This window comes from Argentina anserina, chromosome 4 (assembly GCF_933775445.1).
Source record: "Argentina anserina chromosome 4, drPotAnse1.1, whole genome shotgun sequence".
In the NCBI taxonomy this organism is placed as follows: Eukaryota; Viridiplantae; Streptophyta; class Magnoliopsida; order Rosales; family Rosaceae; genus Argentina; species Argentina anserina.
This window is the reverse complement of record NC_065875.1, coordinates 16897494-16922121: the sequence shown is the minus strand read 5'-3', so window position 1 is coordinate 16922121 and position 24628 is coordinate 16897494. Positions and strand designations below refer to the sequence as shown.

Genomic DNA, 24628 nt, shown 5'->3' with positions numbered 1-24628 from the left:
TTAATGTCAAAACGCCTTTTTTCTTGACCATAAGTATGGACGATCAATCAATATCCAAATCGGACGAAATTTGTATGGGTTACCTAAATATATATACTGATCACATCTGCTGGTGTCGATCGACTATATTTCGAACTGGAGTTATCGATTGCTGAAGTGTCCACTAATGTATCATACTTTTATATTAGATTTATAATAAAACTATCGCATTATGAAGCGACTATATGAAGTAAACTTTTAGGGATCGATCGACACCATCCGATGTGATCAGTATATATATTTAGTGACCATGTAAAAATTTCATCCAATTCGGACCTTGTTTGACCGTCAGAATTTCCGGTAAACTGAAAACACCACTAATTTGTCCTAAAGGAGAATCCATTACAAAGATGCGAGCGCCGAAAGCCGTTTGCATATCTGAAGTCACCTAATTTTTGTTACGTATCATGCGGGGTCGCATTGAAGAAATCTATTTAGCAAAGCCCCGGTCAATGAGGTTTTATTATGTGAAAACGCCTCTTTTTTGGTTGACCGTAGGTACGAACGGTCAAACCATGTCCAAAATGGACGAAATTTTTACGGGGTCCCTAAATATATATACCAATCACATTTGCTGGTGTCGATCGACCATATTTCGAATTAGAGTTGACGATCACCTAAGTGTCAACTAATGTATCATAACATTTATATTAGGTTTAAAATAAAACTATCGCATTATGAAGCGACTATATGAAGGAAACTTCTAGGGATCGATCGACACCAGCCGATGTGATCGTTATATATATTTAGTGACCCTATAAAAATTTCATCCAATTCGGACCTTATTTAACCGTCGGAATTTTTGGTAAATCGAAAACATCACTATTATGCCATAAGGGAGGACCTATTACAAATATGCGAACGCCGAAAGCCGTTTGCATATCTGAAATCACCTAATTTTTGTTACTTATCATGCGGGGTCGCACTGAAGAAATCTATTTGGCAAAGCCCCGGTCAATTAGGTTTTATTATGTGAAAACGCCTCTTTTTTGGTTGACCGTAGGTACGAACGGTCAAACCATGTCCAAAATGGATGAAATTTTTACGGGGTTCCTAAATAAATATACCAATCACATCTGCTGGTGTCGATCGACCATATTTCGAATTAGAGTTGACGATCACCTAAGTGTCAACTAATGTATCATAACCTTTATATTAGGTTTAAAATAAAACTATCGCATTATGAAGCGACTATATGAAGGAAACTTCTAGGGATCGATCGACACCAGCCGATGTAATCGGTATATATATTTAGTGACCCTATAAAAATTTCATCCAATTCGGACCTCATTTAACCGTTAGAATTTTTGGTAAATCGAAAACACCACTATTATGCCATAAGGGAGGACCTATTACAAATATGCGAACGCCGAAAGCCGTTTGCATATCTGAAATCACTTAATTTTTGTTATCTATCATGCGCGGTCGCACTAAAGAAATATATTTCGCAAAGCCCCGGTCAATAGGGTTTCAATATGTGAAAACGCATCTTTTTTAGTTAACCGTAGTTACGAACGGTCAAACCATGTCCAAAACGGACGAAATTTTTACGGGGTTCCTAAATATATATACCAATCACATCTGCTGGTGTCGATCGATCATATTTCGAATTAGAGTTGGCGATTTCCTAAGTGTCAACTAATGTATCATAACATTTATATTAGGTTTAAAATAAAACTATCGCATTATGAAGGAAGCAAGACGGCTAAATAATGCGTCTCTTATACATTAGGTCAATTAGGTTATAAATTATGTGCGGCTGTGAGGCCGACCACACTATTTTTTTATTAAAAAAATAAGAATAATGTAAAATTATAAATATGACAAAATGATGTCGTTTTGTAACGTTGACCATTGACTTCGGGTTGTTCGGGTCGGTTCGGTTTCTAAGGGACTGAACCCAAAACCCAACCCAAATAGAATCGGTTCGGTTCGGTTTTTTTATTTTCGGTTCGGTTTGATTCGGGTTTCGGTTTTTTCGGATTCGATTTGAGTTCGGGTCCGGTTTTTTTCGGTTTTCGGGTCAGTTTGTCCACCCCTAAGCTAAACAACATAGAATAGACATAAACAAACATTTACATGTCATTGCCCTTAACACGGCTAGTATCAACAAAATCGGGACCCAGCCCAACAACATCTTCCACCCTTTCAGATCTAACCAATGGCCCAGGCCCACATGCCTCAGCCCCAGCCCAGATCCAAGAGGCCCAACAGCAGCACCGAACCCAGAGCCGCCGAACGAAGATCTCTTGACAAAGATCCCTTGTTGACTTTAAAGTATCACCCCCCCCCCCCCCCCCCCCCCCCTCTCCTGTATTTTTAGTTTCCCTTTACACATTGTTAATCTTAGCTGCAATATAAGACGGTAAACTAATTACGTACATGTTCAACTTTCAGATGGCTTGAATTTGAAGACTCAATCATGACATAACAAGCTGGTCCATTCTGGCTTAGGTCCCAATTTCGATTGGAAAGGCATCCCAACAACAACAACAACCAATGATGTAGCACATAAAGCTCGAGTATGTACCACCAGACAAGTCACTTTGGCTCACCTTTACCAATTTCCATTTGTGAATTCCACATCAAAGTAGAGAAACTACACTGCACAAGACTCGGAAGGAAAAAAAAGCATTTAAATTTAAGCACCAGTACTCACAATATATCCCAGTCTTCTTACACCATCACTACCCAAAATTTGCTTACACATGAATGAAGAAATGAAGAAGCTGTACATATAATCTGCAGAATGTAACATGCAAGAGTGCAAATCTACACAGGTTGATGAAGAAACAAATAATCTGAACATGTACGTACTGTCTTATTGGAAAGAATGTGATCTAAATTACTGTAAATGGTGGTAAAAAATTTGGTTCTTTCCCTCATTATGGACTGTGATTGAAAAAATCTGGGGTATGGATGAATGGTATCATAATGCCGTGGCTTTTCCATTCAAGGTTTGTATAGAAAAGCAGGCTGAGGAAGAATTTGAATGGGAGGACTTAAGGGCAGAACAGGGTTCAGGGAAGACAGACTCGGAAGAGCCAGAAACATTTGAACATACCCAAGATTTGGTGGAAGAACCGGAATTGATTGACAAGGAGATGTTGGACAGACAAAAGGACGTGAAGGGGGATTCCTTGATCCCAGTGAATTTTCCAACAATAGTGATGTTGGTACCAATCACATGCTCTAAGCTGATGTGATCCAATACTGGAAGAGCATTAGGATCAAAGTTTTCATCTGGATGGGATCCAAACTGACCAGATGCGCCAAATGCCACACTGATGTTCTCCATTTTGACATCTGAAATGATGATATTTCTGATATAACCCCCTCTACCCTTTGTTGTTCTAAGCTGAATGCCACAAAGCGAGTCGTATATGTGGACCTGCTCCGCAAGCACATTAGAAATGCCACCCGACATCTCACTACCAAAGGCAAGAGAAGAACCAGAAGACGACTGTAGCTGGACCCTTCTGATGTGCACATTTGTGGTTGGTCTTCCATAGGCAATGCCGTATTCGTCCCAACCACTCTTGAGGACAATGGCATCATACCCCATGCCAATACTGCAATCTTGTATGCACACATTATCAGAAGAATCTGAAAATACAGAGAAAGAGGTGTGGATATGAGAAAAGATATTCTTCTCACGTCATTTTTAGACATGACAAAGTTAAACACTAAGAGCAGTGTACGCATAACAACAGTTTGTGCTTAAAACAGAAATAATACAGGCGCTCTTTCGCTCAGGAGAAAACAGAAGAGACTGGGGGAAGGATGCTGAAAGTTTAGCCAACACTTCCTACTTTTGTTTGTACGTGACACCATGACAAGTAAAAAATGCACCCATACTCAAAACCTGGTTTTGCTTTCAAGCAAACTTTTGGATTCTCAAAACCCATAAGAACAATAGTTTCAGCAAAAATTCTAAAGCAAGGAGTTAATAGATGACATACCTGGGACTATACCAACTGTATAAGGTGACTCCAGGGGAGCAGAGACTGAGATGTTGTGAATGTGTACATTACTGCATAAAATTCATGTATAGAATATAAATACCTCCTCAGCTGATGAATGACAAAACTGTAATCCATTAGGTAACAAACCTGCAATAGACTGGATGAATGTTGTATGCAGGAGAATTGACAAATGTGAGGTTTGAAACTACAACATCTTTTGATGAAACTATCTCTACAAGATGAGGACGGCTATGATTTAAAGTATGGGAATTAAACCAATCCCACCACACTGATCCTTGACCATTGATGGTTCCATTATCACCTAGTGCAGTAAACAGAGGAAAATAAATTAGAATACCTATAGGAGTACACGTCAAAAAAGAAAGGAAAATTCAGAGATTCTGCATACCTGTTATGACCACATCTTGTAACATATATCCATTTATCAAGCTACGATATCTCCCTCCCGGTAGTTCAATCCCTCGACCATACGAGGGCAAGGGTTCAAGAATATCCCAATGAGATTGATCCTAAGCAAGAAAACAAACACTTACAAAAAGAAAAGAAAACATTGCAGATATTACATTATCAGAAGTATTTAACAGTCTCATTGAAGAGCAAAACATTACCTGAGATCCAAGAATGACAGCACCCTTTTCCAAAAACAATGTGAGATGGCTCGTAAGGTTGAAACTTCCGGTAAGCCATCTTCCAGGCGGCACATATAGCTGTGCACCGCCCTTGTCAGCAAAAGACTTGAGATAGAATATGGCATTCTGAAAAGCAAGAGTGTTCAATGTTTTGCCATCCCCAACAGCACCAAACTCCAAAATGGAAACACTATGCGGCCTTGGTTTTAATTGCAGTTTATAATCACAAGGCCAATCTTCGTCTTCTCCACGGAGTTTGATAGCATTGCCCAAACTCAATAACAAGAGCAATACCACCTGAAAATGCAACAAGACAGCCTCTAGTTCTCAGATGACTTCCATCAGACACTAATTCACTGAAATCCTAATGCGAAAACTAAAAGCAGAGCAGGATCAAAGTTGCAATACTTCATACACTGACACCAACCAAGTCAGCCATCAGCACCAGATTCTAACAATTTCAATAGATTACTAATTGATCAATGCATATACTATCAACGACTTGAACTAAAACTAAACTGCAAAAACAGCAAAAATCCAAAAGGGTATTCCCAATTCACAACATCCACCAAGAAGAACATCCTGAATCTAGAACTGAACACAAAAGATCCAGTCTTTGTATACAAAACTGGCATAAAGTGGACAAAGCACTTAAAACCCATAAAAAAGAAACGTACTTACTAGCATCTTCATGAGTCAAACAAAGCTCTGAGCAGCAGCACCAGCACTGAGCGAAACGAGAGTTGACAGCAGAGCAAAAGGAGGAGAAGAAGAAGAAGAAGAAGACCAGCACTGAGCGAAACGAGAGTTGACAGCAGAGCAAAAGGAGGAGGAGAAGAAGAAGAAGAAGAAGAAGAAGGGTTTAATGGAATTGTAAGTATGTGGGTTATTGGCATTAATTGTGTAAATGACACAAAGCATAAATGATTATATATGAAGAAGAGAGGAAGAAGAACAAGTAAGTAGCAGAGGAAGGAATGAAAATAATTGAATGGCATAAGGGGAAAGAAATGTGCCACTATAGAAATGCCAGCTATCTCTAAATTCTCACTGCATGCAAATCAGAAGAAAACAGAGGAGGGGTGAAGAAGGGAGAGAATAAAAGGGGAGGAAATTTAATAAGCAAATATAATTAATTGCCCACTAAATTGTAATTACCCCCTTAATAACTATGATTAATAACGTCTCTCGCCGACAAATTTTGTTTGAAACGGCCCCCTCCCACCATGAGTGAGAGAAGAAGACGGAAGAAGACAACACCATGTTACAATAAGAGAGAAATTTTGAATAAAAAATAAAAAATAGGATTTTTTTTTTCAAGCAGTGGTGGTGTAATAGTCTTTGTTTGCTTACAGTTGTTGAAAAGCTATTCGATACAATTTATACAAAGACAAAATAAGGAGAGCGGTGATAATGTCACGAGGTGTTCATGGCGAGTTGTGTCGGAGAGGTGCACTTGTTGTTGAGGTTGGGCAGTATCTTTGTTTTTCTAAAACGAACCCCGGCCGTTTATAGACTAAAGTAATCATGTCAGTCATATTTGCATACATTTCACGTCGTAAAAAAAGGAAAGAGAATGCCCCATTCTTTCTGATGCTGTTGCTATCAACTCAAGCAGCATTTATCAGAACCGTGTTATATGAACACATAATCTTTTTCTCTGACGCATTCACCGATTTAAAGATTATATAGCTATTAACAAAATTATTAAATTGAAGCCGTTATTTAGCCGATTCACGTGATTCTGATTTACGGAACGCTTCTGTAAGTGTATTGTTTTTTCTTCAATATAACAGCACTTGAATGACGATTTAGAAGATGAACAATACTACTAGTTAAGATAAAGTGTGTTCAAACTCGTTTCGAGTTCGGAATCAAGGCCGCCGGAGAGTGAAAGTTGCACGGAAGGGTGCGTGAACCCGCGGGTGAGGGAGAGGAATAAAATAAGTGAAAGAATGGCATGGGGCATAGAGACCGCATGTGGGTTTGACAGAGGGGAGAGGGGGCGATGGCGGGGCCCACAGTCAATCATGGCAGAAGATGCTAGTCTGGCCTGACGTCAATCACTGGCCATAACATACACAGCAACGCCATTGACACGTGTTGTGCTATTAGAAATTCAAATAATATTCTCCTTGACCTCTTTTTTTTTTGGGTTTTATGAAAATAAATGTAAGATTTAACTCCGGTCGAGTAATGACACTGCATGTTCACGATCACATTTTCTGAATTTGATGCTTGATAGCTGAGACTTCTTCCTGTTTTCTTGTTGTGAGGCATAAAATTCTTTTTATTTAGGGGATTCCCTGCTCCAATATGTGTTTGTAGTTGCAATACGTGAATTATATACGTTGTTAGTTCTTCAACTCCGTTAGTGTTTAGTGGCGTCTCAGTAGCTGGATATTTTAGATGTCGTTTTTCTTAGCTTTATTCTTGCGATTTTTATTAGAGAGATTCTATTCATATCTCTTAAAATAACACTTAAATTTCCATCTTTTTTCTATATAGTTTTGATTTAATCAATGCATATGAAATTACTAAAAAAACATATAATAATAAAAATAAAATAAGGGAAATAATTTTTTACTTATATATTATAAAATAAAAATATAGATAATTACCATTTATATTTATTACTAGACAATCCAAAATGGGATATCAAATTGCAGTAAATGATTTAATTGATTACCTTCTTTTTTTATAAACATCAAATTGAATGTGAACGATTTAATGTATAAACTATATAACTATATAGAATTTCTCATAAATTTTGATTTGAGCCAAAAAAATAAAACTCGTTTATTAGAGGTTAGAATATTTCATATACATTGATGAACAAAACTTATTAATTAGAGGTTAAAAATATTTCATATACGTTGATGTTACTATAATGAATGCAAAAATATAATTTACCAATTTATTATAAATTTAGAAAACGAGTGGAAGAGTGATCGAATTAATTCCAGAAGATAGTTTGTGTGATTATTATGCATTTTTTTAGTTGTATATAATAAATAAATTTGAAAAAGAGTAGGAAAAAAATTAATAGATAGTAGTATGATTTGATATATCAAATTAGATAATTGTCATTTTAAGAAAACTTTAGAAATCTAAATAGTATTTTATGTATCTATAAAAGTAAAATTGAAGCCTACTGAGTAATAAAGTCTAAATACCGTTTTTAGATATATGATTAGAAGCTCTATTTTTATAATACCGAGATTGTGGATCTCTCCATTGTGGTTTTTTACTTGATATGATCAATTTTATAATCTGTACTCATAGAATTGCGAAGACGATTTTGACTATGTCCTGAGTTTATGATTGGAATCTCATTTGGGTTTAAAATCTGATATGAGCACTTTGTGCGACGTTTTTAACATGTTTTTACCTCAATTTGTACTTTGCTTAGCCCTTATTGTTGTACTATTGAGTCATTGAGTCGTAGTAAGAGTCTTGAGCGATATTGGATGCATTTTTGTGCTTACATGAGTTAAAACACATAACTGGTTTAGAGTCCTAGTTTTGACTAGGAATCCTTGTTAGGTTTTCAAACTAATTATCTCTTACTTATGATTTTATTTTCTTATTTTCAGATTGGATTGAAGAGATAATTAAAGAAAAAAAGATGGAGTCAAGTCATGCAACAATTAAATAGAAGATGATCATTAAAGGCATAAAACATGGCATGTTTTAGGGAATAAAACATGACATGTTTTAGGGATTAAAGCATGGCATGTTTTAGGGAATAAAATTTTCCATGTTTTATGGATTAAAGCATGGCATGTTTTAGGGAATAAAACTTTTCATGTTTTAGGGATTAAAGCATGGCATGTTTATAGGAAGAAAGAAGCAATTTCAAACCCTCCATCTTTCCTCTATATATACATGGCTTCACCTCTCAAATAGGATCACTTCTCATTAGCATTCAAGAGCCAAAACTCTACCAAAACACCACCATAAACTTCCCTCACAAATTAGCCAAGCCGTCCACCCCAAAACCATCATCATGTCCACCGAGTTTCACCATTGAAGACACACCTCCAAGGTTCCTACAACGTGTGATTCTCGCAACTCATCTCCATGGCTTCGTCTATTTGTGTTAATCTACAATTCTTTGTCTATGAAGATTGTAAGTTGTTGTTTATGTGGAAATATTGGTTTTGTATTTGTTTTAAATTTCAGTTGTATTTGATATTTTATTAGACTATGTCAAATCTATGTTCTTATAATTAATGAGTTTGTATTTCTATTGTTGTGTTCTAATCATCTTTCTCATATTTTTAGATAATTTTTCAGATATGTGCATATGAATTTAGTGGTTGGATGCAATCCCTAAGATTGTGTTTGAGTGCTAGATTCATCAACCATATTGACACAAATCGAATCATGCCCTAAGTAGGTTCGGTTTGTGTTGATTAAAAGTGGTAAAAATTCTGGAAATTTGCATGTGAAACCATGGTGGGTGACGCCACACATGAAACATGTCTCCAACAAAGATTTGGTGCTTAAATGTAATCTTGTTTGATTTCTACTCTAAGTGTTATTGAATTCGATTGCATGCAAATTTAGATTAGGCCCTAAGTCAATCTAAATGTTAATTGAAATCTTGCATGATTAGATAATCCCCTAAGGCTCTAATTGTATTGGTGTCTAAAAATTATGTAATTGGTTGAATTAGAAGGCATGATAGGTTCGAACTTGTAATTATGTGGTGTAATGGTAAATTTGGTTTAAGTTTGTTAAAGAGAAGTCGATCATGTAAATAGTAATTTAGGTTTTATTTTAGTAGTTAATAATCAATCTCAAACCCCCCATTATTTGTTAACACTAAAAGTTTAGAGTTCCCTTCAATTCCCCGGAAAGAACGATCCCTGCTTATTCTATACTAACGATGATGTTTTACAGGGTTTATTATAGACGTTTTAATAAAACGCTCTATCAAAATCATATGACAACTTCTTATATATTCCTCAAGTCTTCAAACACTCGATTGGATTTTGGTTTTCCCGTGACCAAGTCTAGACTGAAAATGAGTGGATCGCCTTGGTGATCTAATTTGTGGGTTGATGAACATAGACATTGGAGTTTCAAACCATGCAATTTCAATCTTTGTGTCTTCGTGTTTTCCTAAACACTAAAGTTGCTTGGTTAATTGCATAATTTGGTGTCTCTTTTCCACTACAAGAATGACATGTATAGGATCTACCTCGGTCTCCTTTCGTTGTCACTCACTTTTAGCCCACGGAATGAATACTATGCGCGCCATACCTTAGTTTTTGTACTATGTTCTACCATTTTAATCATGCTGTTTTTTTAAGGTATTCATATAAACATGGTTCGAGCTTGATTTAATGCCACTCTGTCTACCACTTTAAAGTTTGGCACAACTAATACTCAGGCATTCTGGCATGTTATGTCACACCTACCACAATATTTATATTGTATTAGTCGCATGTTCATAGTTTAGTATCTTGACCAGAGAATCGTAACACAATGATATCGATCGAGTTCAAGAAAGGATGCCTAAATTGTATAACAAACCGATCAATTTTATATTTGAGTGGTGTGACGCCCTAGCTAGTGAAATTCTTGCCAATACAGTTCCTAAATTCCTAATTAAGTATCAAGACTAATTAAGCGTCGTGAAGAAATTGTAAGTTACATAAACTCCGCAACTAAAACTTCCATCTTTGTGTTCTACATCACCTATCGATCAAATACATTACCAAGAGTTTCATAATTGGTTTCCCCGTTTGTTCTTCGAGATGCTCTCCCTTTTGCAAACCGATATAAGCTTAAATCCTAGAATGCTTCCTTCTTTTAGCTGTCTCCAAGCTCATTCAACTTTCTTTTGAACGTTATAGCTTTTGATGATCAAACTTTTCGACCTGGAAGTTTTGCTAACAGTTATTCATCTAAAAAAAATAGTTATTCATCTCAAACTGATTAAAAAAAATAGTCCAAAAGCACCAAAGATTTCCAACTTTCACGTCAGGGTATGAGTTTTTAAGTCTCACACTAGACACCAAAAAGGCACAAGTTATTGTTCATCGCCGTAAAGTTGATCCAGCGAAGCTTTCGAGCCTATAGGAAATTTGAAAGTGGGGCTGTGTGAATATCTAGATATGAACATAGCCGCATGTTTCTTAATTCAAGAGAATATTTGGTACAGTTGGCAAAAGGTTCTTGTTCATTTCTATCAAACATATCTTTAGCTAATCTTTTCAATTCTTAATAGCAAAACTGAATGATGGATGGGAGAACAATCCAACTGTGTGAACTTCATGAAAGAACTAAACTAAACAAAAATTGAAAAGCCAAATAATATATAATGAAGTTTTTTTTTACGATAATATATTATGAAGTATGAACCATATGTTTTAGTCTAGTTTTATAATTAGGTATCAGATCTACAACGTACATTATCATAAGGAAAAATATGGACGCACACGTACATATTAGGTTGTATACAAGGTTTTATATATATATATAGTGGACCAATTTAAGTGGTTCGCCTGATATGTACTTCTTGACTCATAAATTCATAATCAAATGTGGCTTGGATTGCCAATTTGAATTTGGCGACGAATGAAGTATCAAGTATGTGACGGCTTTTATCCCGAATCCTACGTATATGTTTAGTCAAGCTCGAATCATCCACCGCACAAGTGATGAATTCGATCCAACTCCGGCCACCAACATCCGGCACAACCAGTGCCAAAGTCATACACTAACACCAGCATCAATCCAAAATCTGATCATAGAGCATCTCTAATTGATCTGTATTTAATCTAATTTGAAGTGACTCATCCTTGCAGTACTTCCATGTTTAAAACGTTGGGCAATTGGTAACAATAAGTTGGGGCAACTTATTGTAGATGCTAAGGCACCGTAGTTGTAAGGAAGTAAATACTACTAACTTTTCTCAGAGTTCGATCAATTATTGTTTTCGAAGAGAAAGTTAAATCCATATATCCCTAATTCCTCTCTTTATTTTTCTTCTCAAATTCTTGTTAGGTTGGGTCACTTGGGTGGGTGCATGGTAGATTTATAGCTCTTTGATTACATAACATGCATGAAACAGCTTAAACCTACAGATACATCATACATATATATGTGCAGGGTTCTTCGAAACTCATTCATATCTTTGAACTATTGTTACTAGCAGCTATGATACAAACCCTCCAATATAATCGATGAAGTTAAGATAACAAGACAGCTGACAACAATGGCCATTTTCTTTCCTTAGGGTTTAAGCTAGGGTTTGTCATATATCCACCTATGACACTACCATTTTGCTTGCTGGAAAGAGTGAAAGACCGAGAAGGAATACTAGATTAATACACAGTCAAATACTAAAAATGGATAATTCTCAGAGTCAGAGACAAACATCCATCCTAGAAAAGAAATTAATAGACAATAGTCTTATCACTCTCTATTGTTCTACACGTTTTCTAAATTCATAATAAAATTGGTAAATAGTTTTCCTAAAATGCTATAGAGATCTAAATAGCATTTGAGGTATTTGTAAAAATAAAATGGAGGTCCACTAATTAAAGAGGTCTGAATACCGTTTTTGGAGATATGAATATAAGTTTCCTAAAGTAAAATAGAGTGTGGGTTTAGTTTAAAAGAGAGGCTCCTAAATCGAGCTTATCTATAATTTTATGAACAACAAAAAAGTCATTTTGATACTCGCATGGTCACTGTGAGATGGGGAATGTGGCTTGTCTGCGAAAGAAAGATTGAAGATGAAGAACATTGATATTTGAGTGATTGACAATAGTATGGGTACCAAATGTGTACACTCTAAGCTCGGTCTCCAGGCGACTGATGATCAAGACGTATTGGTGCCGTAAAACTAAGTATGACATGATGATCGATCTGCAATATGCATGAGAAGGAAGGTGTTAAAGAGCATATTTAACAGACTATTATAATTTATAACTATTTAGATATTTTAGAGAACATGTTTAGTTTTTTACGAAAAATAATGGTTGCACCATACTCTCTATTATAAATTTGTCGAGCGAGATAGCTCAAAGTTAAACATTTGAATTTAAAACATTTCTTATATGAAATTATTTGTAATTTATAAATATATTTAAAATACATTTTAGTCATGTAATAAATATTTTTGAATTCAAATAAACCTAAAATATAGAGAAATGATGTAGACATATTTCTAACTTGGCTAACTAAAATGACTTTTAAACTATTTTTGTTAAAATTTAACTGAAATATGGCTAGTATTGCTAAAGATGTTATAAGTCAACCCAAATGGCCAAATCTGCTATTCTCATACTCTCTATTCCCCAGTGGCGGACCTAGTAATCCAACAATGGGTGGACTTGAATTTTGTAACGAAAAAATTCGCGGCGGTGCCAAATAACTTTATTAATTGAAACAAAGAAAGATAGACCTAATCAGGGTAGGATGTAAGAGTTAATCCCTCATATGCAAAAAAAAATACAAGAGTTAATTAAACGGTTCGATAAATATTTAATCTTCTACTATATCATATTACACGCGCTGCTATATACACATAAATAAACTAATGAATAAGGTAATGTAGATATTATCTTATCTTAAGTCCTTAACTCCAATGTTTAAAATTAAAAATTTAATTAATTACATTTAAATTGGGCCTCAAAATTGAAAAAAAAAAGTCAATAAGACGAACTACAAATAAGAAAGAGAACGAGATTGAAGCAGAGAGAAAGAGTGATAAGTTCGTTAGTCTGTCATTGTTGTAGGCACTATTGTGATCAACTAGAAAAAGTGAGGGCTCTTTTTGTGGATAACATAAGTTCATTAGTAACATTACTAACGTAGAAGCCCTATTCTAATATATATATATATATATATAATTATTTTTTTTGCCCAAAATGTGGGTGGACTTGAGTCCGCCATACCATGCACTAGGCCCGCCCCTGCTATTCCCCTGATATTCGGCTCCAAGATTTTCTAGTATCGCTTTTTCCTCAATTACTGGCTTGGCGATAGATATTGCCTTTCTACACAGAAAAGTAACAGTAAGATATATACTAATATATGCAAAAGAAAATGTGTTAAAGAAAAACAAAATGATGTTGTTTTATCAATGTGGAGTTTCTGCCGGCATAACGTACTAGTCTTGCCAGCACCTTTGTTCATGTGAAGTAATAGCGCGAGTTCTGTCACCGCCTCTACCCCATCATCTAGCTAGAGGAAGTCAGGTATAAACTGGCAGTGTAGTTGAACCGTTTTATATCTTCGAAATTGGTCGTTATAAGCTTGTAAAACGGATAGCAGGTAAAACGGAAACAGGTAAAAAATTGAAAAAAAGAAAGAAAAAAAGGACCGCATATTGATTATTGAATTGAAAAACTAAGATGGTATTAATCAGTATGTCCTCCGTTTACATATGCCACATGACGAGAAGCAATTACACATTCTCCGTTTACATGAGCCACATGACGAGAAGCAATTACACATTCTCCGTTTACATAAGCTAGATCGATAAGGGTAGAAAGGAATGTAAGTCAAATCTTTCACCATATAAAATAAAAAACATCAAGTGATTAAGTGACCCATATAAAGTAATAAACTATCTTGATTTTGTCGTTGCCGGAAGTACATTATGGCGAACAGGTCCAGAGGCGGATTAAACGCCGACAGGAATCTGACAAAGCTATTACGTGAGCTGGCTTTGCTGAGAGCAGAGAAGAAGAATAAGGTGAGGAAGGAGTTGGAGAACTAAAAGTCTAAAACCCTATAAGAAGGATAAACAGTGATAAAGGGTACAATGGCTCAACTTAAAAGTGAAAGGCGCCAAATGGGTCCGGTTCTGGTTTAGGTAAGAAAAAAGTTCACCATCGGTATCCAAACTATTGTGGCAATGTCAATGTAGTACTCAAACTCTGAGTTGTACCAATGTAGTACCCAAACCTGTAATTCGCTATCAACGAAAGGTCTGAGCCCAATTTTCGTCACGGCTCCGTTATCTTGGTCATGTGTCCTACATGTGACCACAAAAAAAAATCAACAACGGTACCCAAACTCTTGTGGCAAGGTCAATGTAGTACCCAAACTCTGAGTTGTACCAATATAATACCCAAACTCGTTTTTCGCTATCAATGAGGGGTCTGAGGCCAATTTACGTCACGGTTTCGTATTATGGATCAAAATAAAAAAGATATTTACCTAAATAGATTTATATGGGTTCTAAGGCCCTAAATAAGAAACTCTTATAATAAATATCTAGAATTAAGAAACAACTTACAAATTGGGCAAAACACCAACCCATTCTAATTATGCTCCGGACACCTCACCACCACAGTGTGGCATCGAGGAGCTCCACCTCCTCTCATCCCCACCGCCTCCTCTTTCACCACCAACACCATCTTCGAGCTCCTCCACCTCTCCTTGGAATCCCCGATCCATCGACACGTCACGATCGCAGGCCTTCACTTTGAGATTCTCGACCGCCGACCACACCGCTTTACATGCCTCAAATTTCGTAGGTGGAGGGAGAGAAGGTTGTAGGTGGAGGATGTGAAGGAGACGATGTTGTGGCTCAAGGCAGAGTTGGGAGAAGTCGTCATCCTGATTGAATAGTTTGGAAGAAACACAACCCGTAGTGTTGCTTTGCCTCAAAATCTGAGCTCAAAAATACAGTGTGGAATGAGTGAGAGTGAAGGAGAATGAGAAGAAAATGACAAAAGACAAGAAGTTATGACACGTGACCTAGAAGATGGAGTTGTGATAGAAATTGGCTTCAAACCCCTCGTAGATAGAGAAAGACGAGTTTGGGTACTACATTGGTACAACTCAAAGTTGGGGTACTACATTGATCTTGCCACAAGAATTTGGGTACCGATGTTAAAAAATTTTGTGTAGTCACGTGTGGGACACATGACCGAGATTACGAAGCCGTAACGGAAATTGGGCTCAGACCCTTCGTTGATAGCGAATTACAAGTTTGGGTACTACATTGGTACAACTCAGAGTTAGGATACTACATTGACCTTGCCACAATAGTTTGGGTACCTATGGCAAAATTAACTCTTTAGGGAATTAGGGCACGTTTGTTACGGGAGATTAGTTGGGATTGGACTCCATAGTCCAAAAAATTAGTTTGAAACTCATGTTTGGGAAAACACGAGATTAGGTTAAATGAGACTAGCTAGTCCCCGCTTCTCTAATTTCAGGGACTATAGAGAGGCGCTGATTTTGGGGGGACTGCAGAAGCCCTCTCCTCCTCTCGCTTCTTTTCGAGACTTTGACTTTCGTCACCGAGCCGACTGCAGCTTCGCCGACCCACGAACACAACGACCTCGCTCCTCCGTTCGAACCACCTCGGCGCCGACAACACACAGTCCCAAGCTTCGGGTTCTCTGATCGATAATTGTAGAATGAGGAATCACAGTGACGAGTATCGGGCCTCTAAACGAGTTCTGCATTTTTGGCTACAAATTCAACAGCTTCCGATACAAATATCGATCTCCTCCTCAAGTTCTACAAGTCCATGTAATTAGTTTTCAATTTGGTTGAGTTTTATGGACTGATTCATTATTGCATTTTATGGGTTCTTCATGTTCCTCGTTGTTCTTCGTCGTTCTCCAAGATTGGAGGTTGTTCCGACAATTCTGTTCTTCTAGAGAGCTTTGTGTAGAGCTTGTTGCAGTATTAGAAGGTTTATTGGGTTGAGTTCATCACCGGTCTTCGATTTGGTCGATCCTTATATACTGTGTTTGTGAAGAAGCTCCTGCCATTTGGTTAACTAAAGCTCAAACCAGTCGACCACTTCAACCACTCTAGTATTGATTAACAATTTGTGAGAAAGACTGGTTTGTTCTAGTGTTTTCTTGTTTTTCAACACATGTGATTTTGGACTTCGATTCCAACGAAGATGCAGGTGATTTTGGTGGTGGGTGGGTCGTCCATTTGCGACGGCCCGTCGTTTGCGGCATAGAAGTTGATCATGGTTGAGGGAGAGGAGGGTGATTTTGCTAGTTTTGAGGTTAGTCCGAGACTGCACCAAACATGGATTTTGGAATTAATGTATCATAACCCAAGACAGCACAGTCCAGGAGTAAGTAGAGACTTAGTCCGGAATTAGACAGTTCTGGGAAAACAAACGTGCCCTTAGGGTGTTGTATTATGAGCTTGGTGTCGATGTGGGCTGTGTTTCAAATTGTGGGCTTCATTATCCAATACTAACTGGGAGCTTTTTAGATGGTCGTTGACTCACTGTATTTTGTTTTTAAGGAAATCACTGGGTTTTTATAAAAATGAAATCAATGCCAGAATAATCATTTATATACCATTCCACTACCATCTACAGATAAATAAGATTTTGTAAAAGACACTCACGACAGTATATAACATATGTCTACTCATTCAACATGAAGATCAATTTATTCAAACATGTCTTGTTTACAACTAAGATTTTTTTTCACCAACAGTCCCTCAACTCTGGTGTACCTACCAATGTGATACCTCAACTCTTAATCGTACCAATGTGATACTCAGATTCTAGTATTGCTATCATTTAAGTACTTCCGTTAGTTTTTTTAAACTTTTCCGTCATCTTGGTGACGTGGCAGGTACGTGAGGCCCACAAAGAGGGTTAAAAGACAAAATTAACCTCATCTGAGAGGAGCAATGTTTTTCCCGCCCTTTACCTTGAGAAAGACACCCAACAATTCCAATTTTGGCGCCAATTTTCACTCCCTACTCCTTAATTTGTGTCTAATATCTAAACTAAAGAACTACCGCCAACCAGTCGACCACAATCTGATAAAACCTAGATCAATCTCATTTTCTATTTTTACCCTAGCACTTGTTAAACTAACAGAATAAATATATAAATTTATATGGAACATCTCATTTCCACAATCTCATAAGAATATAGAAACACATAACTTAACGAAATTCAACTACATGTACCATTAGTTCTTACAAGCAAAAATCATGGCAGATCAACATAAAAGATGGCAACTAATGGTACTTAAACATGTATTTGAATTTCGTTAAGTTATGTGTTTTTATATTCTTATGAGATTGTGGAAATGAGATGTTCCATATAAATTTATATATTTATTCTGTTAGTTTAACAAGTGCTAGGGTAAAAATAGAAAATGAGATTGATCTAGGTTTTATCAGATCGTGGTCGACTGGTTGGCGGTAGTTCTTTAGTTTAGATAAGAGACACAAATTAAGGAGTAGAGAGGGAAAATTGGCGCCAAAATTGGAATTGTTGAGTGTCTTTCTCAAGGTAAAGGGCGGGAAAAACATTGCTCCTCTCAGATGAGGTTAATTTTGTCTTTTAACCCTCTTTGTGGGCCTCACGTACCTGCCACGTCACCAAGATAACGGAAAAGTTTAAAAAAACTAACGGAAGTACTTCAATGATAGCAATACTAGAGTCTGGGTATCACATTGGTACGATTAAGAGTTGAGGTATCACATTGGTAGGTACACCAGAGTTGAGGGACTGTTGGTGAAAAAAACTCTACAACTAATCTAGCATGAAACTAAGCAATAAAGCCTAATTTACAGCTAAACTAGGGGTGGACACGGGTCCATTCGGTTCGGTTTTGGACAAAACCCATAACCCAACCCAAATTTTAAATTCGGTTCGGTTCGGTTCGGTTTTTCTATTTTAGAGACTGTGACCCACAACCCAACCCAACCCGTACGGTTCGGTTCGGTTCGGTTTTTTTTTCGGTTTTACCCGTATGTAAAATACGTAATATTATATATTAATTTTAAAAGTACAAAATTTAACATAAAGATGAAAAACTAATAGTCTAATGATTATTTCATACCTAATTGACTTATGCCTCATCATTTAGCCCGTGGATCTGAAAAGCTCGTCGAGGCCCGCAAGCCCGATGGGTTTTTACCTGAAAATAACACTATTATGTCATAAGGGAAGACCCATTACCAATATGCGAACACTAAAAGTCGTTTGCATATATGAAATCACCTAATTTTTGTCACCGATTGTGTGCGGTCGCACCAAAAAATTCCATTTGGCAAAGCCCCGGTCAATGAGGATTTTAATGTCAAAACGCCTTTTTTCTTGACCATAAGTATGGACGATCAATCAATATCCAAATCGGACGAAATTTGTATGGGTTACCTAAATATATATACTGATCACATCTGCTGGTGTCGATCGACTATATTTCGAACTGGAGTTATCGATTGCTGAAGTGTCCACTAATGTATCATACTTTTATATTAGATTTATAATAAAACTATCGCATTATGAAGCGACTATATGAAGTAAACTTTTAGGGATCGATCGACACCATCCGATGTGATCAGTATATATATTTAGTGACCATGTAAAAATTTCATCCAATTCGGACCTTGTTTGACCGTCAGAATTTCCGGTAAACTGAAAACACCACTAATTTGTCCTAAAGGAGAATCCATTACAAAGATGCGAGCGCCGAAAGCCGTTTGCATATCTGAAGTCACCTAATTTTTGTTACGTATCATGCGGGGTCGCATTGAAGAAATCTATTTAGCAAAGCCCCGGTCAATGAGGTTTTATTATGTGAAAACGCCTCTTTTTTGGTTGACCGTAGGTACGAACGGTCAAACCATGTCCAAAATGGACGAAATTTTTACGGGGTCCCTAAATATATATACCAATCACATTTGCTGGTGTCGATCGACCATATTTCGAATTAGAGTTGACGATCACCTAAGTGTCAACTAATGTATCATAACATTTATATTAGGTTTAAAATAAAACTATCGCATTATGAAGCGACTATATGAAGGAAACTTCTAGGGATCGATCGACACCAGCCGATGTGATCGTTATATATATTTAGTGACCCTATAAAAATTTCATCCAATTCGGACCTTATTTAACCGTCGGAATTTTTGGTAAATCGAAAACATCACTATTATGCCATAAGGGAGGACCTATTACAAATATGCGAACGCCGAAAGCCGTTTGCATATCTGAAATCACCTAATTTTTGTTACTTATCATGCGGGGTCGCACTGAAGAAATCTATTTGGCAAAGCCCCGGTCAATTAGGTTTTATTATGTGAAAACGCCTCTTTTTTGGTTGACCGTAGGTACGAACGGTCAAACCATGTCCAAAATGGATGAAATTTTTACGGGGTTCCTAAATAAATATACCAATCACATCTGCTGGTGTCGATCGACCATATTTCGAATTAGAGTTGACGATCACCTAAGTGTCAACTAATGTATCATAACCTTTATATTAGGTTTAAAATAAAACTATCGCATTATGAAGCGACTATATGAAGGAAACTTCTAGGGATCGATCGACACCAGCCGATGTAATCGGTATATATATTTAGTGACCCTATAAAAATTTCATCCAATTCGGACCTCATTTAACCGTTAGAATTTTTGGTAAATCGAAAACACCACTATTATGCCATAAGGGAGGACCTATTACAAATATGCGAACGCCGAAAGCCGTTTGCATATCTGAAATCACTTAATTTTTGTTATCTATCATGCGCGGTCGCACTAAAGAAATATATTTCGCAAAGCCCCGGTCAATAGGGTTTCAATATGTGAAAACGCATCTTTTTTAGTTAACCGTAGTTACGAACGGTCAAACCATGTCCAAAACGGACGAAATTTTTACGGGGTTCCTAAATATATATACCAATCACATCTGCTGGTGTCGATCGATCATATTTCGAATTAGAGTTGGCGATTTCCTAAGTGTCAACTAATGTATCATAACATTTATATTAGGTTTAAAATAAAACTATCGCATTATGAAGGAAGCAAGACGGCTAAATAATGCGTCTCTTATACATTAGGTCAATTAGGTTATAAATTATGTGCGGCTGTGAGGCCGACCACACTATTTTTTTATTAAAAAAATAAGAATAATGTAAAATTATAAATATGACAAAATGATGTCGTTTTGTAACGTTGACCATTGACTTCGGGTTGTTCGGGTCGGTTCGGTTTCTAAGGGACTGAACCCAAAACCCAACCCAAATAGAATCGGTTCGGTTCGGTTTTTTTATTTTCGGTTCGGTTTGATTCGGGTTTCGGTTTTTTCGGATTCGATTTGAGTTCGGGTCCGGTTTTTTTCGGTTTTCGGGTCAGTTTGTCCACCCCTAAGCTAAACAACATAGAATAGACATAAACAAACATTTACATGTCATTGCCCTTAACACGGCTAGTATCAACAAAATCGGGACCCAGCCCAACAACATCTTCCACCCTTTCAGATCTAACCAATGGCCCAGGCCCACATGCCTCAGCCCCAGCCCAGATCCAAGAGGCCCAACAGCAGCACCGAACCCAGAGCCGCCGAACGAAGATCTCTTGACAAAGATCCCTTGTTGACTTTAAAGTATCACCCCCCCCCCCCCCCCCCCCCCCCTCTCCTGTATTTTTAGTTTCCCTTTACACATTGTTAATCTTAGCTGCAATATAAGACGGTAAACTAATTACGTACATGTTCAACTTTCAGATGGCTTGAATTTGAAGACTCAATCATGACATAACAAGCTGGTCCATTCTGGCTTAGGTCCCAATTTCGATTGGAAAGGCATCCCAACAACAACAACAACCAATGATGTAGCACATAAAGCTCGAGTATGTACCACCAGACAAGTCACTTTGGCTCACCTTTACCAATTTCCATTTGTGAATTCCACATCAAAGTAGAGAAACTACACTGCACAAGACTCGGAAGGAAAAAAAAGCATTTAAATTTAAGCACCAGTACTCACAATATATCCCAGTCTTCTTACACCATCACTACCCAAAATTTGCTTACACATGAATGAAGAAATGAAGAAGCTGTACATATAATCTGCAGAATGTAACATGCAAGAGTGCAAATCTACACAGGTTGATGAAGAAACAAATAATCTGAACATGTACGTACTGTCTTATTGGAAAGAATGTGATCTAAATTACTGTAAATGGTGGTAAAAAATTTGGTTCTTTCCCTCATTATGGACTGTGATTGAAAAAATCTGGGGTATGGATGAATGGTATCATAATGCCGTGGCTTTTCCATTCAAGGTTTGTATAGAAAAGCAGGCTGAGGAAGAATTTGAATGGGAGGACTTAAGGGCAGAACAGGGTTCAGGGAAGACAGACTCGGAAGAGCCAGAAACATTTGAACATACCCAAGATTTGGTGGAAGAACCGGAATTGATTGACAAGGAGATGTTGGACAGACAAAAGGACGTGAAGGGGGATTCCTTGATCCCAGTGAATTTTCCAACAATAGTGATGTTGGTACCAATCACATGCTCTAAGCTGATGTGATCCAATACTGGAAGAGCATTAGGATCAAAGTTTTCATCTGGATGGGATCCAAACTGACCAGATGCGCCAAATGCCACACTGATGTTCTCCATTTTGACATCTGAAATGATGATATTTCTGATATAACCCCCTCTACCCTTTGTTGTTCTAAGCTGAATGCCACAAAGCGAGTCGTATATGTGGACCTGCTCCGCAAGCACATTAGAAATGCCACCCGACATCTCACTACCAAAGGCAAGAGAAGAACCAGAAGACGACTGTAGCTGGACCCTTCTGATGTGCACATTTGTGGTTGGTCTTCCATAGGCAATGCCGTATTCGTCCCAACCACTCTTGAGGACAATGGCATCATACCCCATGCCAATACTGCAATCTTGTATGCACACATTATCAGAAGAATCTGAAAATACAGAGAAAGAGGTGTGGATATGAGAAAAGATATTCTTCTCACGTCATTTTTAGACATGACAAAGTTAAACACTAAGAGCAGTGTACGCATAACAACAGTTTGTGCTTAAAACAGAAATAATACAGGCGCTCTTTCGCTCAGGAGAAAACAGAAGAGACTGGGGGAAGGATGCTGAAAGTTTAGCCAACACTTCCTACTTTTGTTTGTACGTGACACCATGACAAGTAAAAAATGCACCCATACTCAAAACCTGGTTTTGCTTTCAAGCAAACTTTTGGATTCTCAAAACCCATAAGAACAATAGTTTCAGCAAAAATTCTAAAGCAAGGAGTTAATAGATGACATACCTGGGACTATACCAACTGTATAAGGTGACTCCAGGGGAGCAGAGACTGAGATGTTGTGAATGTGTACATTACTGCATAAAATTCATGTATAGAATATAAATACCTCCTCAGCTGATGAATGACAAAACTGTAATCCATTAGGTAACAAACCTGCAATAGACTGGATGAATGTTGTATGCAGGAGAATTGACAAATGTGAGGTTTGAAACTACAACATCTTTTGATGAAACTATCTCTACAAGATGAGGACGGCTATGATTTAAAGTATGGGAATTAAACCAATCCCACCACACTGATCCTTGACCATTGATGGTTCCATTATCACCTAGTGCAGTAAACAGAGGAAAATAAATTAGAATACCTATAGGAGTACACGTCAAAAAAGAAAGGAAAATTCAGAGATTCTGCATACCTGTTATGACCACATCTTGTAACATATATCCATTTATCAAGCTACGATATCTCCCTCCCGGTAGTTCAATCCCTCGACCATACGAGGGCAAGGGTTCAAGAATATCCCAATGAGATTGATCCTAAGCAAGAAAACAAACACTTACAAAAAGAAAAGAAAACATTGCAGATATTACATTATCAGAAGTATTTAACAGTCTCATTGAAGAGCAAAACATTACCTGAGATCCAAGAATGACAGCACCCTTTTCCAAAAACAATGTGAGATGGCTCGTAAGGTTGAAACTTCCGGTAAGCCATCTTCCAGGCGGCACATATAGCTGTGCACCGCCCTTGTCAGCAAAAGACTTGAGATAGAATATGGCATTCTGAAAAGCAAGAGTGTTCAATGTTTTGCCATCCCCAACAGCACCAAACTCCAAAATGGAAACACTATGCGGCCTTGGTTTTAATTGCAGTTTATAATCACAAGGCCAATCTTCGTCTTCTCCACGGAGTTTGATAGCATTGCCCAAACTCAATAACAAGAGCAATACCACCTGAAAATGCAACAAGACAGCCTCTAGTTCTCAGATGACTTCCATCAGACACTAATTCACTGAAATCCTAATGCGAAAACTAAAAGCAGAGCAGGATCAAAGTTGCAATACTTCATACACTGACACCAACCAAGTCAGCCATCAGCACCAGATTCTAACAATTTCAATAGATTACTAATTGATCAATGCATATACTATCAACGACTTGAACTAAAACTAAACTGCAAAAACAGCAAAAATCCAAAAGGGTATTCCCAATTCACAACATCCACCAAGAAGAACATCCTGAATCTAGAACTGAACACAAAAGATCCAGTCTTTGTATACAAAACTGGCATAAAGTGGACAAAGCACTTAAAACCCATAAAAAAGAAACGTACTTACTAGCATCTTCATGAGTCAAACAAAGCTCTGAGCAGCAGCACCAGCACTGAGCGAAACGAGAGTTGACAGCAGAGCAAAAGGAGGAGAAGAAGAAGAAGAAGAAGACCAGCACTGAGCGAAACGAGAGTTGACAGCAGAGCAAAAGGAGGAGGAGAAGAAGAAGAAGAAGAAGAAGAAGGGTTTAATGGAATTGTAAGTATGTGGGTTATTGGCATTAATTGTGTAAATGACACAAAGCATAAATGATTATATATGAAGAAGAGAGGAAGAAGAACAAGTAAGTAGCAGAGGAAGGAATGAAAATAATTGAATGGCATAAGGGGAAAGAAATGTGCCACTATAGAAATGCCAGCTATCTCTAAATTCTCACTGCATGCAAATCAGAAGAAAACAGAGGAGGGGTGAAGAAGGGAGAGAATAAAAGGGGAGGAAATTTAATAAGCAAATATAATTAATTGCCCACTAAATTGTAATTACCCCCTTAATAACTATGATTAATAACGTCTCTCGCCGACAAATTTTGTTTGAAACGGCCCCCTCCCACCATGAGTGAGAGAAGAAGACGGAAGAAGACAACACCATGTTACA

General features: G+C 37.3%; 3 protein-coding genes across 4 annotated transcripts in view; 1 reads left to right on the top strand and 2 right to left on the bottom strand.

Annotated features, from left to right (window-relative positions):
• Positions 1 to 24628, top strand: part of LOC126791182 (probable protein phosphatase 2C 34) — a 133997-nt gene that overhangs the window by 72932 nt on the left and 36437 nt on the right. The window lies entirely within an intron of this gene.
• Positions 2670 to 5705, bottom strand: LOC126791180 (probable polygalacturonase). Of its 2 annotated transcripts, XM_050517595.1 has the most exons (7): positions 5453 to 5705; positions 5336 to 5368; positions 4634 to 4951; positions 4414 to 4534; positions 4152 to 4326; positions 4002 to 4072; positions 2670 to 3645 (listed from the first exon to the last, which is right to left on the bottom strand). In XM_050517595.1, the coding sequence occupies exons 2-7, from the start codon at positions 5345 to 5347 to the stop codon at positions 2969 to 2971; spliced, it is 1374 nt and encodes a 457-aa protein (XP_050373552.1). In that variant the 5' UTR covers positions 5348 to 5368; positions 5453 to 5705; the 3' UTR covers positions 2670 to 2968. The 2 variants fall into 2 exon arrangements, with proteins under 2 accessions (XP_050373552.1, XP_050373551.1); XM_050517594.1 differs by lacking the exon at positions 5453 to 5705 and having other exon boundaries at positions 5336 to 5436.
• LOC126791181 (probable polygalacturonase) lies at positions 21110 to 24416 on the bottom strand. Its single transcript, XM_050517596.1, has 7 exons — positions 24158 to 24416; positions 24041 to 24073; positions 23339 to 23656; positions 23119 to 23239; positions 22857 to 23031; positions 22707 to 22777; positions 21110 to 22350 (listed from the first exon to the last, which is right to left on the bottom strand). The coding sequence occupies exons 2-7, from the start codon at positions 24050 to 24052 to the stop codon at positions 21674 to 21676; spliced, it is 1374 nt and encodes a 457-aa protein (XP_050373553.1). The 5' UTR covers positions 24053 to 24073; positions 24158 to 24416; the 3' UTR covers positions 21110 to 21673.

Bases quoted from the DNA above. Each gene is read 5' to 3' on its own strand.
- LOC126791181 (XM_050517596.1), bottom strand. The intron at 23,240-23,338 runs GTAATGTTTTGC...TTTCTTGCTTAG, and splicing joins CTGTCATTCTTGGATCTCAG to GATCAATCTCATTGGGATAT. The intron at 23,032-23,118 runs GTATGCAGAATC...TTACTGCACTAG, and splicing joins ACAAGATGTGGTCATAACAG to GTGATAATGGAACCATCAAT.
- LOC126791180 (XM_050517595.1), bottom strand. The intron at 4,073-4,151 runs GTTTGTTACCTA...AATTTTATGCAG, and splicing joins ATTCATCCAGTCTATTGCAG to TAATGTACACATTCACAACA. The intron at 3,646-4,001 runs GTATGTCATCTA...CTGTATTTTCAG, and splicing joins TACAGTTGGTATAGTCCCAG to ATTCTTCTGATAATGTGTGC.